This window comes from Rhynchophorus ferrugineus, unplaced genomic scaffold (assembly GCF_030347505.1).
Source record: "Rhynchophorus ferrugineus isolate W39M unplaced genomic scaffold, kcgeb_rfMv2 rfM4, whole genome shotgun sequence".
Taxonomy (NCBI): domain Eukaryota; kingdom Metazoa; phylum Arthropoda; class Insecta; order Coleoptera; family Curculionidae; genus Rhynchophorus; species Rhynchophorus ferrugineus.
In genome coordinates this window covers 1,035,411-1,052,649 of record NW_027472583.1, presented here as the reverse complement: position 1 = coordinate 1,052,649, position 17,239 = coordinate 1,035,411, and the positions used below count along the sequence as shown (strand labels likewise).

Sequence of the window (17,239 nt, the reverse complement as noted above, 5' to 3'; positions counted from 1 at the left end):
TGTTAAGTCCGGGATTTATTTGATCTGTAATTACGTATGATCTCCAGTTATTAATTTCTATTATTTCATGTATCTTTATATCACATCATGTTTGTTATTTAAATCATTGGTCACAATTAAAATGTCTTTTTAGTTATTCAGTAAGTCTTTAATATGTTATTATTTAAAAAGTGCTACACTTGATTTCAATATTGTATTTAGACTATACGAAAAAAACTAGAAAATATTTTTAAACAAAATTTATTTGTAATTTACGCTCTAGTTTCACCCAATATTTGTTTCCTACGCAACGTATCAATTGACTTTTAAACCAGTTTATATTAATTAGTTCTACTCCAGTTAATTTAAAACCGAAGGAAAAGTAACAGCTTTACCGTAAAAGTGCTTCTTTAACGATAATATTTGTCTTCTTAAAACCATCAAACTGAAGTCTCTTGAATTATTTCGGTCGTTTTGTTTGTCTGACTCATGCAAATCCATCGACTGCTTTTAAAAGGGGGACCGAAAAGATCACAAATGGTGTAAATACGTTTTGTTTTAGTCTGTGTGAATGCAAAAACTTTTAATGACTTATTCTTTTAAACTTTTCATTTGAATATATCATATATTCGGCATACAATTTATTAGAAAAAATAGTAATACCATTTATTTATCTTTTATTTATAATTCAGTAATTATTGTCGATCCACATATTATAAGAGAATAAAAGTATGTTCATTAATCATTAAAATACACTATATTGAGAACGTATTTATTCATGACAATTTCGTCCTAATATAAACTTCAGCTTCAAAAAGTACGCACATAATAATATAAATAAATTATCCCAGACATAGAGAATAAAAGTCAAGGAAAGTATGATTTTATAACCAAGTTGTTCATATACTAATAAATATGAATAGTTTTATGCCTTTTATGAATAGTAAATGCCTTGGGATGAATCTTGAACGCAAAATTTCGTTGAAAGAAAAAGGTTGAACTGCTTCGTTGAAACTGCAAGCTTAAACTGAATGAAATTATCATGGGAGATAGTTATACTTAAGTAGTAACACATTAATAGATAGTTTTCTTCTTTAATTTGAATAAATATGTAGAACAATCACCTGGATTGCTTTAATAAAAGCTTAAAAACCGTCAATTTGTGAATATGAAAACAGAAAGTGTATTTAAACCAAATTAAATCTTCATCCAAAATTAACTATAAAGATGCCATCAAGTGAGTTCGTTTGACAGGAGATCGTTTGGTAACATTTCACAAAAACCATGAAAATCTACATAGAAACTACATATTGCTTATTTCAACTGCCAACTTACTAACCAACTGAAAAAAAATAAAAACTTGTCTGTACACTCTATAATTAAAGAACTGCAAAAAAATATATTTCATTTTAAACCCATTTTGATTGTATTGTGTTTCTCTATCTTTATAGTTACTCCATACATAAATTGAAAATAACAAACAAAAATCTAATTTTATCTTTCTAATTTTTTCTGTTTTGATTTATTACAGAAGAAGATTACGATGCCTTCTGTCTGGCGTACATGTTTACGTATCGTGACTTCGAGATGGGAACCTTGGGATTGGCTTGGACCGGCGATTTAAAAAATGCTGGAGGAGTATGCGAGAAAAACGGAGTAAGCTAAAATTTCTTTCGTATTTACACAATGTGTTTTTCTGGTTCACAATTACAGAATATACGATGCGCCGTTTGTATTTTATATGTATTTTTTTGTTATTTAGCATTACAGGGGCAGCATGAAATCTCTGAATACTGGGATTGTGACTTTGCTGAACTATGGGAAACACGTGCCTCCGGCTGTCAGTCATGTCACGCTGGCTCATGAAATTGGTCACAATTTTGGATCACCTGTAAGTTATTACGATTAATTTTTTCCAAGAAATTAACAAGCCTTTCTTTGTTTTTTTGATTGGCATTTCTATTTTATAATTTTCTTTTATTAATTACATCTTACATTAGATATGCAGTATAAATTTACAAATTAATAATAATATAAATCATCGTGCAGCTCTTCGTTGGTTACCTAGCGATAAGCCTTGGTAACTAGTCGTAGAACTTTTTTTCGATAGTTTACTAGTTGACTTGATGTTTTAGTGTAACCCGATAGGTCCAAATTAGCTTTAAGATTGACTGGTAAACCAATTTCTTTGATTTTAGATCAAGTTATATATATCTTCCGACCAAACAGTATATTTGTTTAATTTTGAGTTGCATCTGCTCTGTCTTTGGTCTAACATGATGTTTCTAATTTAACCTACAATCAAGATTGATGTCCAACTATTTAGTTGTTTCTGCCTGAGGAGTCGGGCATCCGTCAAGTGATATAATTAGGTTTAATTAATATGGACAGATTTGGAGCTATTAAGCTGTATTTTCCAGTCTCTGGTCCATTTGTAGATCTTGTTGTACTTTTCTACAGCCTGGGGTAGAGATATATCTTCTGCCAATATTAACTGTGTTCTTAGCAAATGTTTTAAGTATTGCTTCTTTTATTGTTGGGATATAAACAGTGTAGAGCAGATATATGAGTGGTCCCAAGACGCTACCCTGTGCAACTCCAGCCAAAATAGGTTTAAGTGTTGAGAATGTTCCTTCCTTCATGCGAGATTTTAAAATTTATTTTGAAAAGATGTGATTCCAACAGCTGAAAGTAATTCCACGGTAGCAATATACTCATTTTGTAAATTAATCCCAAATTCCATACCCGATCAAAAGCTTATAAGGCATCCAAAAATATTGTAGGGCAGTATCTATTTTCTTCAAGTGCCTTTTCAACAACCGCTCTTACTCTATGTACTTGGTCTATTCTATAATGCGAAAAAAAAACTTTTTTAATTGCTTTTGTGCTCTATTGAACAGTATTTAAATTACTTGTTATTAAAAATATAATTTGTAATTTATATTTCTATTTGTATTTTGTAATTAATATTTCATATACTTATGGCTTCAAAATACATTTTTCGATCTTATTAATTAATCTATTCTATAGAAAATAACGCTTAGTAGCTCTCATAAGTAAAATAGCAATCACTAAATAAATATGTCAATCTTTATTGCGATACAACAGAGTATATTTGTTATTTGTTAAATGTCAATGCCTTCTTTATTATTTATTTATTTATATGTCTGAATATATACCTTTAAATTAGCCTAAATGAGAGTAAAATCTATTAGCTTGAATAAAAGTTACAATTACAACCTATTTAGTAAATCACAGAAAATGACTTGTAGAAAGTTAACTTGGAAAACATAAAGACTTGTTCATATCGAACTTTATTTCCTCGTTCATTTATAAGATTAAAAAGGGTCATATGTCATCATAGTTCGAAGCCAATATCAATAACACCCTTAACTAAGTGATCATTTGCTATAAAAATATCAACAGGATTGCGTTTGAATATCACGAGGATTTTTCACATTTATTTACAAGCGCACTTCTCCATCTAACAAACAAATCCACATTTTGATATTTTTTCCTCTTCACTTTACTGTTATCCTTATGTTTACAACTAAAATAGAGCTTTGTAAGAAGAATTGATAAGTTTTTTAAACAGTCCTGTTTACCTGAAATACATAGGACCATATTGGCATCATACTAACACTTTAGCATTACAAAAGATGAAAGAGAAAGAATTCAAAATCTTACAATTCATGTCATAAAGCTAAATTACTAAAGCTAAATTCATGTCATAAAGCTAAATAATGCCGGAGAGTAACAAGAGTAACAAAATCAAATGTAATTAGAGTTTGTGCTCCTCAGGATCTGTAGAAAGGTTTTCTTTAGAAGATATTTTCATGCCCAACAATTTTATGAAAGAAATTCTTCTATTACTGATTAATAGGTACAATACTATATATATATATATATATATATATATATATATATATATATATATAATTTTTGTATATTAATCAAGGAAAAGAATGAATCAGCATAAATAGCAATATTTTTTCTAAACATATAATTGTACAAAGTACAAAATAAATAGTAATTAAATCAGATCAACACTTTATGAGGATGCAACATAATTGTCCCGCTGAGCTGAAATAATTTTCCGTTTATTGCGGGAATTATAACTTATTTCCCGTTAGGTGGCGAAAAGTATGCGGTTTTATTAGTATATAATTCATGGTGGAAAACTCACAATAAAAGCTCGTCGCTTATGGTAAACTCTAAATTCCACGGAATGGACAAAATTATATGAATACCTGACATATACATAATAGTTATTCATTAATAAGGTGTTGACCCACCATTTGCATTTAAAACTGTTGTATACTCTCTGAATATTTTCCAAATTTTGTGTCAAAACATCTGCCAATTGCATCAATGACGTTGGACGTGGAAATATATTCAATTATGCAGAGGTATGTCAATTGTGCTGGTCAGGGAAGATTTTTGATGATATTATTTTACTTTTCAAACCTAGACTGAATATTTTTGGCTACATGTATGGGTGCATTTTCATCTTGAAATGCTACAGTGTCTGGAAGCAGTATGTAAAAGCATCACAGTAAGATGTACATATTCAATCACGAACTGTCTTTCGAAAAGAAGGTTACGTGAAAAAGAACAGGTTCATTTTGAATGATGTAAACATATTCTCGTATTTTATATATTTGACTTGGTTGTAAAGAGGAATAGAATAATGACCACCGCTAAATATTTGTATCGTATTGTTAATGAGGAATATTTTAAAATTATTGTTCGTTAAAACCCCATTAGCCACATCCTCTCTTACAGTAGGTTACAATTTTGTTTAATTGGATTTCTATAACAAATGATTAGTTGGGGTTCTTATATATTTTTATTCGTATCTGAAAAAACTAGAAAAAATATACAAAACAGTTTTATAATCTTTGTTTTAGTAATTTTAAAATAATTAAAAAATTATAAGATTAATTTGCCTATTTAGTGATGGCACCCTTTGATGCAATAAAAACTTCTATGTATCGAGACATGCTCACAATATATTTTTGCATCTTCCACACTACCCCAAACATGGGGAAACAACCTTCCCGCTTATATTAAACGTAAAATTCGCATAAAAAATGGTTTATGAAGATTAGCTCGATTCACCCTCGATGCTGCAGACAAAAAGGAGACGAACAGAGCATGCAGGAGGGTCAGGGAGGCCGTCTCCACCTGGCGTACAATTAAATGGAACTTATTTCCCGCGGACAAAAGACTGGACGGTTACCCTTCTTTCTGGCGTGTCTTTAGATGCCTCGTAGGGAAGACGTTCAATGTCACCCCCCCTGAAGTCAGAGGTTACAGGAAATTTCGCAGTCATCGGCCAAAGAATAGTCGGGCTCGAGTCGAACACCAAACCTAAAGACAATGACACTGTCATCAACGAATTTAACTCCATCAAAAGACCACTCATTCCAACCTTTCTTCTCAACTATGTCGTGTCTTCAAAGTCTCTAAATACGATGAACCAAAAAAATCTCCGGGTTTCGATTACCCAATTAAAAAAAGCTCCCGCATAGGCAGCTCACAGAATTGGAAAATATCATTAACTCCATAATAAGGCTGCAACATTTCCCAGCATCTTGGAAACGCACATATAGCGATTATTCCCAAGAAAGGAGCAAGATGATCTCCACCTAACTACAGGCCTATCAGCCTCCGCAGTTCCATTTCGAAGCTTGCCGAGGCGGCAATACTCTACGCTCTCAACTGTTTCCGTTCAAGATCATGTTCTTCTGAAAACGCGCTGAAAACAGTATTTTTTTTTCGCCAAATATGCAGTAACAGTTCTGGCTTTGAGACTTGTATTGGTCTTGTTTCATTGTCCCTTCTACAATGTATAGACGTCGCATGCCTCTGGCTGACATAGCAGAGCACATCATGACACTAACCGAGTGTTTAACTCTCCCTACAAGGCAATCGGCGTGGAGTTGTTCAACAGGGCGTCGTCTTGCAAAAGAACTTTTGTCAATTTTTTGTCAAGTTTAGAAGGGAGAATAGAATAGAAGTAACATTAAAAAAATCATTATTGTCCTATTGTATTATTCAAAAAAGTTATACTTACTCGACTCCAGTCTGCAACAGTTATATTTCGATGTTATCTAGCACATTAGAGTCGTTTCTTTTTCATGCTGTCGATGGGGCGTGATTTTTTGTAAGGCCGCCGTTCTATTAGATTATATATTATAAATTACATAATTACAAGTACTTTCCCTAATAATCTAAGCACATACTGTATTTAAATATATCTCAATTTCTAAAAATTTACTTGGCGGACAAATATACGATTTCATCCTCACAAAAAGACGATCATAAAGTTACGAAAAAGTAATTTCTTCATTTCTGACGACCATCTGTCGTTCGATATGCGAATATTTTCGACCTAATCCAAGGTTTCACCGCGAAATCCTCAGCAGACACCTTTATAACGCACAAACATTATATATTCCCCATTAGCCCCGACCTCTCTTATATGAAAAAATTATATTAAAACCATCCCCTGGGCCAATATCAAAGTAAGGAGCCGGAATATTGACGAGGACTCGCCCTAGTAGACACTCATTTTCTCATATCGGCCCGGCAACGTGTACGCTGTACCGCCTTGCCCTAACTTCCCCTCTCCTCACCCCCTCGATCCATAAATTATTCATATGAGCGCGGCGTGGATTATTCATCTCTTTTTCGTTTATATGCCGGCGTTAAAATTATATGTGACAACATAGTGTCTCTTTTTTCGGTTTAAGAAAAATTGAAAAAAATGCCCCCCGGGCGATGTATATTCTTGGATATTTACTTAACAGTTTTGTCCTATATTAAAATGATACTGTTTTTATTTTTATTTTTATAGTACAGTTGCTGGCCAAATTACTAGGGGCCGGCTTGGTCGACGCAGTGGTAAAGGCGACAGGACGGTCCTCCTACTGTTGCGATAGTCGCGGGTTCGCATCCTGCTGGGACATGGTCGTAAATTATGATTGTGATTGTTTAGTATGTGTGATTGTCCTAGGCAAGAGTGCAAAATCGGACAAGGAAAATGATCCCAGTCACGCCGATAACCAGACTGGGTAAGACCGGATGTTTTCTAGAATGATTTATAAGTTGGTTACTCGCTAGTTGGTGGTTCTTAAGTCCGAGAACTGTGGTTCTGAGCCCACGTTAAACTGTATGTCCAGTCCAGCTATACCCTCATTGGTAAAATAGAGATTTTAAAATGTAAAAAAATAGCGAACATATCGAGATTATTTAATTGTATCGGATTTCTGTAATAAATTATTAGTTGGGGGTCTCTTATGTATTTTTTTGTTTGTATCTGAAATCTATTGGATCCATAAAAAATACACAAAAATATACAGAACAGTTAACAACAGTTAATTAACAGCTATAATCTTAGTTTTAGTAATTTTAATATTATTAAAAAATTATAGAACTAATTTTAATATTTAGTGATGGCATTGCCAATGCCTTTACTGCAGTAAGAGCTTCTATGCTTCGGAGAATGCTTTCTACATGTATACACCTTTTCACATCTTCCTAGAGTTTAGAGGTGTCATACCATTTTCTAATGAGAGTTTCAATTAACTGCTGCTTGGTGGTAATCACTTCTTTTGCAATCGCCCGCTTGATGAGTTTCCATTTGTTTACTATGGAATTCATGTCTGGTGAATTTTCTGGCTAAGGCAAAACCGTTTTTTTTTTCTGCAGATATGAGATAACACTTCTGGCATTGTAACATGGTCCCGAATCACGCACAAAGTGTAATGATAATCGCCAGGGTACCATTCATTAATCTGTAGTACCAATCGGGTTTCTAGTACTCGCCTGTATTGGTCTTGTTGTTGAATTACTTGATTAATTCATAAAATAATTTTCTGGAAAATACTTGCTGGTTCAGTAGGATCAAAAATAAGTTCTTCTTGGAGATCTTTCTTAATTACTTATGAATACAGTTACAGTACAATAGAACACTATAAATACCCGAACTATAATCGATCATACGGATCGATACCAATATACAAATTTAGACTAATTACTAGTCGTGAATGATAACGTGAATGCCTGCGAACCTCTTGGTTCGCTCTATTTAAGGTGGTGTGTATACCACACCCACTCTGAAACTATACGGTATCCTACGATCACCTTTTCTTGGAACCAATACTCCCCTTATACAGGTTTCTCCTTACTCAAGTGAACTAGATGCTGTGACAATAAAATGTTCTGTCATAGAGACCCAAAGTACCGTCATAAAGCTATAAAAGGACAGATGTTATGAAAACGGTATTTTGGGGAAACACATATAAGAATTTTATAAACATTCTAAACGATTTTTCTAATTTATCTCTCTGGCGTGCTGAACACTTGTTTTGTTGTCCCTACAATGTATAGGGGTTACATGCCTTTGGCTGAGATAACAGACCACATCATGACACTAACCAAGTGTTTAACTCTCGCTACAAGGCAATAGGCATGGAGTTGTTGAACAACAAAAAGACTGCAAAGCGCGCATTTTAATTGAACAATGACTGAATGAGACACACAATTAACAAAGGACGCGCGTATACTGTGTTGCTTATTCATAAAAAACAAAAATAATACTACCAATACTTATTTAAGTTATTAGTTATCTCAATACCATAACCTCTTAAGTTTGTCAGAAGGAGAAAGAAATTAGGTTCTTATAGTATATCAAACTTATGTCAATATATTCACAGTTATATGTAATAGTAGATTATTATTATAATTATTATTATTATTAGCACAAAGCTAATACATTGTTTCTTGATATGGTATGATATGTGTAGTAATCTTTTTTGGTTGACTTGACTTGATATTCAATGATAAAATGATAATTGGTAATGTTTATTTTATGTTGAAGCGTCTTTCAGGAAATATATTTCTTGTAGGTGTAAAAATTAAGACTCTTGAGAGCTCGAACAAAGCAGATAAATATGCCAATATGCCAAATATGCAGATAAATTGAGATAAATATTTGTATATCAAGTTTGTTTTTAATATTAATAAAATGTATTATATTATTCTTTAATTTTTGTTGGATATACATACCTCTTGCTTTTATTTTAGCGGGATCCTTCCCTTTCATATTATTTTTTCATGCAAAATAAGGTCGAGTTTAATATCAATTATATGACGTTCGTGCTATAAAGACATCATCCAATAATTCCAGTGGAAAGCCTAAGTTTATGATATGACAAACAGTGACGCTCTTCGAATATATCAGGATTGTTTTATTATTTACAAAATTCGGATGTAGAATGTTTTATTATTGTCATACATGATTTAATACACAGTACACCATCTGTTGTAAATCCTTTAAAAATAATTTATAGACCAATATAATTGTTCTACGTATTCTATTTATTACAGCACGATCCAGAACAGTGTACTCCAGGTGGGGAGGATGGTAACTTCATCATGTTCGCGCGAGCCACATCCGGCGACAAGAAAAACAACAACAAATTCAGCCCTTGCAGTTTGAAAAGTATCAATCCCGTTTTGAATTACAAGGCAAGAAGTGCCAAAGGATGCTTTACGGGTAAACGAACATTTTTATAATATTATTTGATCAGATTTATTCGGTGTAAAGAATGGTCATTAATATTTTTTGTATCTTAGAACCTAAAGCCGCGATTTGTGGCAATGGTGTGGTGGAAGAAGGCGAAGAATGCGATTGCGGTTGGGAGGAGGACTGTCGCGACCAATGTTGCTTCCCCATGCGCAGATATCCGCCAGTTGACGAGCCTCCATGCAGGTTAACACCGAGAAGCTTATGTAGCCCATCTCAGGTAATTAATTAATTATCAGAATGGTTTCAAAAAATATCACTACATAGTATAAAACAAAGTCGCCTTTTCTGTCCCTATATCCTTATGTGCGCTTAAATCTTTAAAACTACGCAACGGATTTTGATGCAGTTTTTTTCAATAGATAGAGTGATTCAAGAGGAAGGTTTATATGTATAATACATGCATAATATACTAAGGCAACAGTGCTAATTTTAGAGGTTTCTAACGTGATGTCGTAAATTAACCTATTTTTTAAGGTTTATTTAGCAATTAGCAAAAACGCTGCCTAACCCTACGAGTTAGATCAAATTAATGTACTACAGTATTGTACACCATAAAAAGGTCTACAAAAAAGTCCGCGATGGTATATGTTTATCTTTTAGGGATAACCCACATTAACCATTTTTATTGTTTACTTTTTACGTGAGAAAATGGCTTATTTACGAAGCTATTTTAAGCAATACGGCATTAATCCTTATCGAATTAAGTACCTTAAATACAGTGTGCAATTAATATAGATCAATATGGTTCCTTACAGCATGTAAATTAAACAAATATTTTCGGAGATATTACAAATTTAAAATTTGCGTTTAAAAATGTGTAATGTAATAAAAATTGTATGAATTTAGATATTCCAAAGATAGCAGGAAATCTTCATAGTAAGTATAGGGGAAGAGGAATTGTTTTACTCCAAATTTAATGCGTGCAGGCCAAGGGCAGTAATGAATGAACCAAAAATACTGGATCGATTTTAATCATGTTTTCATTGAGTGACATAGGCATATATATTTTATGCCCGTGCAAAGTCGGAGCGGGCCGCTATGTTTTTATATACAACGTTCATATTTTTTCTGTAGTGTATTTAATTTAGTATCAGCATTGCACCCGTGCGAAGCCGGGGCGGGTCGCTAGTATGATATAATTGGGGAAATAGTACTTACTCAACAAATAATACGATTGAAGCAGACGTTTAAAAAATGACTAGAGTTACAGAGGATCATCAGTCTTTCATCAAAACAAAACTGAGAACACTCATATTTTTAACAAAAATAATAAAAGACTGTATGCACCCAGTGTATAGCCCATACCGTATTTCGTCCGACTGTCATTTGTTCTGGTTTCTGTTAAACACTCTTTATGGTGTAAAGCTGGCTAGTGACTTAATTTTCTCGTCCAAAAATCCAAAGGACTACCGTGAAAAAAAATATGGTTTTGACAAAGAGTGTTGTCAGATCATTGATCAAAACGGCACATATGACATTAATTAGTATTTAAAATTCATAGGATTAAATTATCTTTGAAATAACATGAAAAGAACCGAGATTACTTTTTCCACAACCCATAGTACTAAATAATATTACAATTAAAGAAAAGAAAAAAGTTCTAACCGGAATAAAATAATCAAAATGAAGTAACAAAATGATTATATAGAAAAATGGATGTTCATTTGTAGCATCGATTCTATATATAAGACTAATTCATGATGGTGTTCACTTCTCTTTGTCTAATAATCTCAATAAATCCATTAATTTAAAACTGATCTGAAGAAAATCTTTTTTATTTCGATATTTCATCATAAGAACAGCAAAAATTCAAAAAAATCGTAAAACTATTAAGTAATAAATAAAATATAAATTTTAATATAAATAAATATTAATATCATAAAATTAAAAATAAATAATTCAGTAATAATAAATTAATTGGGAATCATATTCGAATTTCTTTTAGAAACTATTGATTGGTTCTTGAAATAGCTCTCTTTAACAAAACACGACAAGATCCGAAATTACTTTTCCTCCACCCATTGTATTAATTAACCTTAAAATTTAAAGAGAACAAAAGTTCCAACCGGAATTAAACAACCAAACAACCAACGAAGTAACAAAACAATCCTATTACAAAACGATTCTAAAGTAAAAGGGATATAAATGAACTTCGACCCTATGAATAAGAAGAATGCATAACGATGTTCCCCTCTCTTTATATAATGAGATAAAACCCCTTAGTTTAAAACCAAACTGTAGAAAATATTTTTTATTTCCGCATTTCATCATAAGAAAAACAAAAACACAAAAAAATCGTAAAACTATTGTTAATAAATTGCTTGAAAAGCATATTTCGAACTGTTTTAGGGTCCGTGCTGTACCTTCGACTGTCAGGTCAAGTTTGGAGACAAATGTCGTGACGACAATGGTTGTAGAGATGAAAGCTTCTGCAATGGTCGTGAAGCCCAATGCCCTCCCTCAGTCAATAAACCGAACAAAACCATCTGCAACACGGAATTCGTTTGTTTCATGGGGGTGTGTATCTTAAAGTTGCTGTTTTTCTGGACCATGATTACTCTGGGTTAATTTCAGGAGTGCACAGGATCAATATGTCTGGCTTATGGCTTGGAATCGTGCCAGTGTATACCAAAAAAGGGTGATCTGAAGACTAAGGCCTGCGAATTGTGCTGCAAACTTCCCGGTGATAATCAGCCGTGTATATCTAGTTTTGAATGGAATGATATGCCTTATGATGTTCCTGATATGTATTCTAAACCAGGTAAAGACTATATAAAAAATGACAATACAAAAAAAACACATTTTTAATTGTATAGGCACACCTTGCAATGACTATTCCGGCTATTGTGATGTATTCCAAATGTGCCGTGAGGTAGATCCTTCTGGACCTCTTGCAACCTTAAGAAAACTACTTTTAAGTGAAGAGAGCATTGCCAGTTTCAAGAAATGGATCATACAGTATTGGTATGTCGTCGGCGTGATTCTTTCTGGCATCATAGCCCTTTTGGTAAGTTCTTCAGTTAACTAAAAGTATACACTTTGTTACATTTAATTTATATCATAATTATTGTGACCTTTCTTACATCTTCAGGTTAAAATCCTAATTATTATAAACCACTATAAACAATGTAAGTCTCAAACGTACACTTTGTACACATATTTCCCAAGCTGAAAATAAATTATTATTTATCCCTTTTGTAAAGCAAGTCTTAATTTCAACACGTTCCCCGATCTTCATTTAAATATAATTAAAATAGTGAGGAGAGTAGTAGGTAGAGAGCAGGATAAGATAAACTTAAGGAATAATCCTGAGATGCTAATTACGCTATATATATAAGCCCGCCCACTTTAGAATTGCTTGATTCCCAAACTTGTATTTTAAAATATCAATTTGCTAATTACAGTTTCAAGAGTATTTATAGTTTCCATAAGGTTAGAAAAATTGCTTTGTTATCTAATTCTGTTGAAAAACGTTTTAAAGTATTAGATTTGTAAAAAAAATATTTTGATATATCAATATAAAATACTATGAAGTAATATAAAGATATTTTCGTTAAAGTCGTTATTTTTTCAAGTCAATTAGTGTTTGTGTTTACAAATGTATCTTACTTTTTATTCAATTAATTGTTTTTTTGGCTGTTGGAGTAGTAAATCTTTGAAATATATCGATAACAGATATCTTTTTACAATATCGATATTTTTAACAATATTTTTTGTCATTTTTATTTACCACTACAGTTCTATGATTATTAGGTGGTTACCTTCCGTAATTTAGGAAAATTTTTTTACATTTTAGTACTTTAGTATAATTGTACGGTAAATCCAAGCACCTTCACCAAAAACAAATACATTTTAATTTTTATTATATATTTTATTTATTATATTTAAACTTTTAGTAAATTAATGTACATAAATTATGTTCAGGTACTTTGCACTAAATATTTGGGAAAACGACCAAACCTGAAACTAAAATCCATCACCATCATGCACAAACAGACGACGGAAGCCGTACGACTGCCCGATAATCAGGATGGCGTTATCATCCACCAAGGAGTGAGAACAAAGGTACCGCTGAAGAAGAGGGTCCGAGATGGGAAGATCAAGAAGAAACCTAGAAAGTCCGGCGGCAAAATCAACAATAAAAGCAATAGTGCCAATACGAATAATAACAATAAAGATACTAGCAACAATTTGAATAGTCCCAAGAAGAACTCGCCCAGGAAGAAGAAGAGGATGAGCGCGGTAGTGGGCATAGAGGAGAATAATCGTAAGAAGGATCTGTTGGAGGTGCCACACAGGTTGGTGTTACAGTATTTTATTAAGGAACTTTTCTATATATATATATATATATATATATATATATATATATATATATATATATATATATATATATATATATATATATATATATATATATATATATATATATATATATATATATACCAGATCATCAATCTAAATCGAAATCCAAAATTTTTAGAATTAATTTTCTTTACAGTAAAGTTAAAAAACTGCCAAACAAAACTAAAAAGAAAAAGAAGAAAGAAATCATCGACTATAGCTCAATACAGCCAGATATCGACGGCAAGAACGACACCAGCCCCGTAGTGCATAACACTATGGAAGAAGAGAGCACGGATCCCGTGGGGAAGGTTCACCACTGGCTCAAAAACCAGTATAATCTCCCGAAATCCAAGAGCACCCCCGTGGGATTGACCACCGGTCGCGGTCTTCACAAGAAAGCTCCGCAACGGGCCACCAGACCGGAGAAAAAGTCGCGAAGCGTAGCTAACATCCCCGGCGAGAAAGATAAAGTAAGAGTACAGGTGGTTTACAAACCGCCGTTCAAGTTCAGCCTGAAGCTACGCAAGCCGGAAAAGAATCAGACCAGCGTCGTGATAGAGCCGGTGAAGAAGTCGAACGCCCGTCCCGCCATCTTGGTCCAGAGCGAGATGATCAAAACTCCCGAGACTCCTGTCGTCATCAAGCCGACAGTGCCGGCGCCGTACGACACCATCAACTTGGCATCGGCCGATGTCGACTCAAATATCCATACCGTCCAATCAGATTTAGAGATTTTATTATCGGAAAACGAGTACGTTAGTGTTGACGAACAATAGTTGCTTTCGGCGAATTTGACACGAGGTAATTCTACTTTTACGAAACCTGTTGCGGCTAGTTAAGAGCAGCGTAATTTTTAAATACGATAGCTCAATTCACAATATTCCATACCATTCCTAAAGCATAAGGAGTAAAGTTTCCAAGGAACCTAAATTTACAGAAAAAAAAAACAATAATTTATATTCTGCTTTCTGTATGAAATTAACTGACCTTCGTTTTTACAAAAATATATAATATTAACCACTTTATAATTTGACATATTTGAAAACAAACGAGTGACAATAGAAAAATATTCTGATATAATTAGTTGATATAAGCATTTTCTTCTTTTAATCTAATAACACTGGCAAAAAGCTTGATATCCCAATTAACGTCAAGTCAATCCGTCAATCATTATATTTTTTAGATTTTTATATATAAAGATCAGTATGATAATATTTTTTACAGTTATTCCAAACCATAATAGTTAATTGAATAGTTCAAGTTTGAAACATATCAAATATTTGTTAAAGTAATATATTTTAAAAAGACTATAGGTATATCTAGTTGCATAAACGCCGCAACAAGAATCAATATTAAAATTATTAAAAAATAGAAATACCTTCTGTCATCTTAGTAATAACAGAAATATAAACATAGCCAAAAAAAACCAAAACCGTGGTATTAAAATGCAGTGAAGACATATTGTTAAGGCTGTGGAAACGATTATTAAACCAATATATGCCCTATTTCTGTTCCCTGTGTTTTAAGTTCTATATCTCAGTGATTGTTAAAGAGAAATAATTGTTATACTCACAATTTGTGATAAGCCCTCTCGAAACATTCCTGCTACATTGTTAGGGAATTGATGTATGATGTATTTAGCCTCGTTTACTAATTTTTAAATCTTTTTTATATGACTAAAAAACTTATTCTTTATTATTATTTTTTAGTTTTTATTTTAATTAGTATACCCAGGAGAATATATTAGCAAGTAAAATGTTATAGGTAGACAATAACACAAAAAAATACTTTTAAAATGGCGAACAATTCTTCTGGGGGTACATAATACTATATACTCTTACATTGCCATCGAGTTACTTATATTTCAAACAAGACTGTTTAAATTTAATATTCACAAGCTGATTTTTTAAAGGAAAAATAAAAAATAGTATGCGATAATGTAAGCGTATGTAAGTGGTGATCCCTGATGTAAATAAGAAAACAAATGAATAAAACAATATTCTTATATGTCTTGCAATTTTTAGGATACACTTTATGTACTTAAATCTTTTGATACGACAAACAAAAGATACGGAACCTCCTCCAATAAAAACCTGCCTCTCCCCTCCCTACGCATCAATCAAATGCATTTTAAACAGAATTACTCTCTGATATTGGTAAATGGAGATTTTTTGGTGTCAATTTTTTTAATTTCTAGTGCCAAAATGTGAGTAATTGTGCTTTTTATATAGGTATTCGGAATAAATATCTTGTATTTTTATATAAATCGACGAGAAAAGTGTTGTAAATTACCGATAAAAATATTTGTCTGTTTTTCCCCATTCTTTTCCTTTTTTTTTCGTTTCACATTCCAAATATAGTCAATTAGTAGTAACTCGCTAGTTTTGTCATATTTTAACTTTATATTTATGTTTAATATGTTACATATTAAAATTTATTTTTAATAAAAGTTAATTCATTAATTTTGTTTGTTTCTAAATCCTTTATCATAACAAATTTTAATATAATTTTAGTACGAAATCTGGTGATTTTTATGATACGATGTCATATAGCTCAAAATTTTGGACTAAAAATATCAAGTCGACAAGACAAAACAAAAGAAACACTTGACAATTCAGATATCAAACAAGTATTTAAACGTCAGGTAAGAAAAATACATTAAATATACAGAAAAGTGCTAAACTAATAAAAAAAAGAAGTTATTTTGGTGTATTATATTATAGTTAGTCACAATTAAGTGAATTAAGATTTCGTTTAAACGCTTGGAATTAAAAGGTATGATCGCTAAACTAGATCACTATTATCGAAATTTAATAACAGACTTATTTATTTGGTTCTCAGTAACGGGCTCTGGGTTTATGACATCCAGAGTTTTTTGTTCACCCGATATGTAGGAAACCGATGCGTTACATCATAAAGTGAAAGTTTTTAATATGCTTTTACTAACTATCAGTAATTATCCATTAATTAACTGTAAATAGAAGTAAAATTAAGTAGAACCGTACTGGTAATTGCCATGTTACAAATGATATATCAATAATTCAAGACATCTTGACGGAGCGAGGTATTATGTAATGGTATACGGGATACTTGAAGTTTGTGCGTTTAGAAATTTTTACTTAAAAGATTTAATTTTAAACTGAAACTGTCTTCTTGTATTATTTTGTTTATTTTCTCGTTGCATAACATCGCATCTCATAGTGGCGGTTCTATCGGGCCAATTCAAATGCTGGGGGTTATTAATTTTTTCCTGTCATAAAAAATACGAATATATTCTAACATATTAAAATGTTTTGAAACTCCGTTTAGGAAGGTGGT

The 17,239-nt window shown here is 32.2% G+C and overlaps 1 protein-coding gene across 1 annotated transcript in view; it reads left to right on the top strand.

Annotated features, from left to right (window-relative positions):
* Positions 1 to 16,383, top strand: part of LOC143195458 (disintegrin and metalloproteinase domain-containing protein 10) — a 185,109-nt gene extending 168,726 nt beyond the window's left edge. The window contains exons 8-16 of the mRNA XM_076402574.1: positions 1,511 to 1,635; positions 1,742 to 1,870; positions 9,376 to 9,544; positions 9,625 to 9,794; positions 11,927 to 12,094; positions 12,152 to 12,338; positions 12,394 to 12,584; positions 13,502 to 13,875; positions 14,076 to 16,383. Coding sequence (XP_076258689.1) covers positions 1,511 to 1,635; positions 1,742 to 1,870; positions 9,376 to 9,544; positions 9,625 to 9,794; positions 11,927 to 12,094; positions 12,152 to 12,338; positions 12,394 to 12,584; positions 13,502 to 13,875; positions 14,076 to 14,697 — 2,135 coding nt within the window. The 3' untranslated portion in view covers positions 14,698 to 16,383. The remainder of the gene's footprint in view (positions 1 to 1,510; positions 1,636 to 1,741; positions 1,871 to 9,375; positions 9,545 to 9,624; positions 9,795 to 11,926; positions 12,095 to 12,151; positions 12,339 to 12,393; positions 12,585 to 13,501; positions 13,876 to 14,075) is intronic.
* Positions 16,384 to 17,239: the final 856 nt, after the last annotated feature.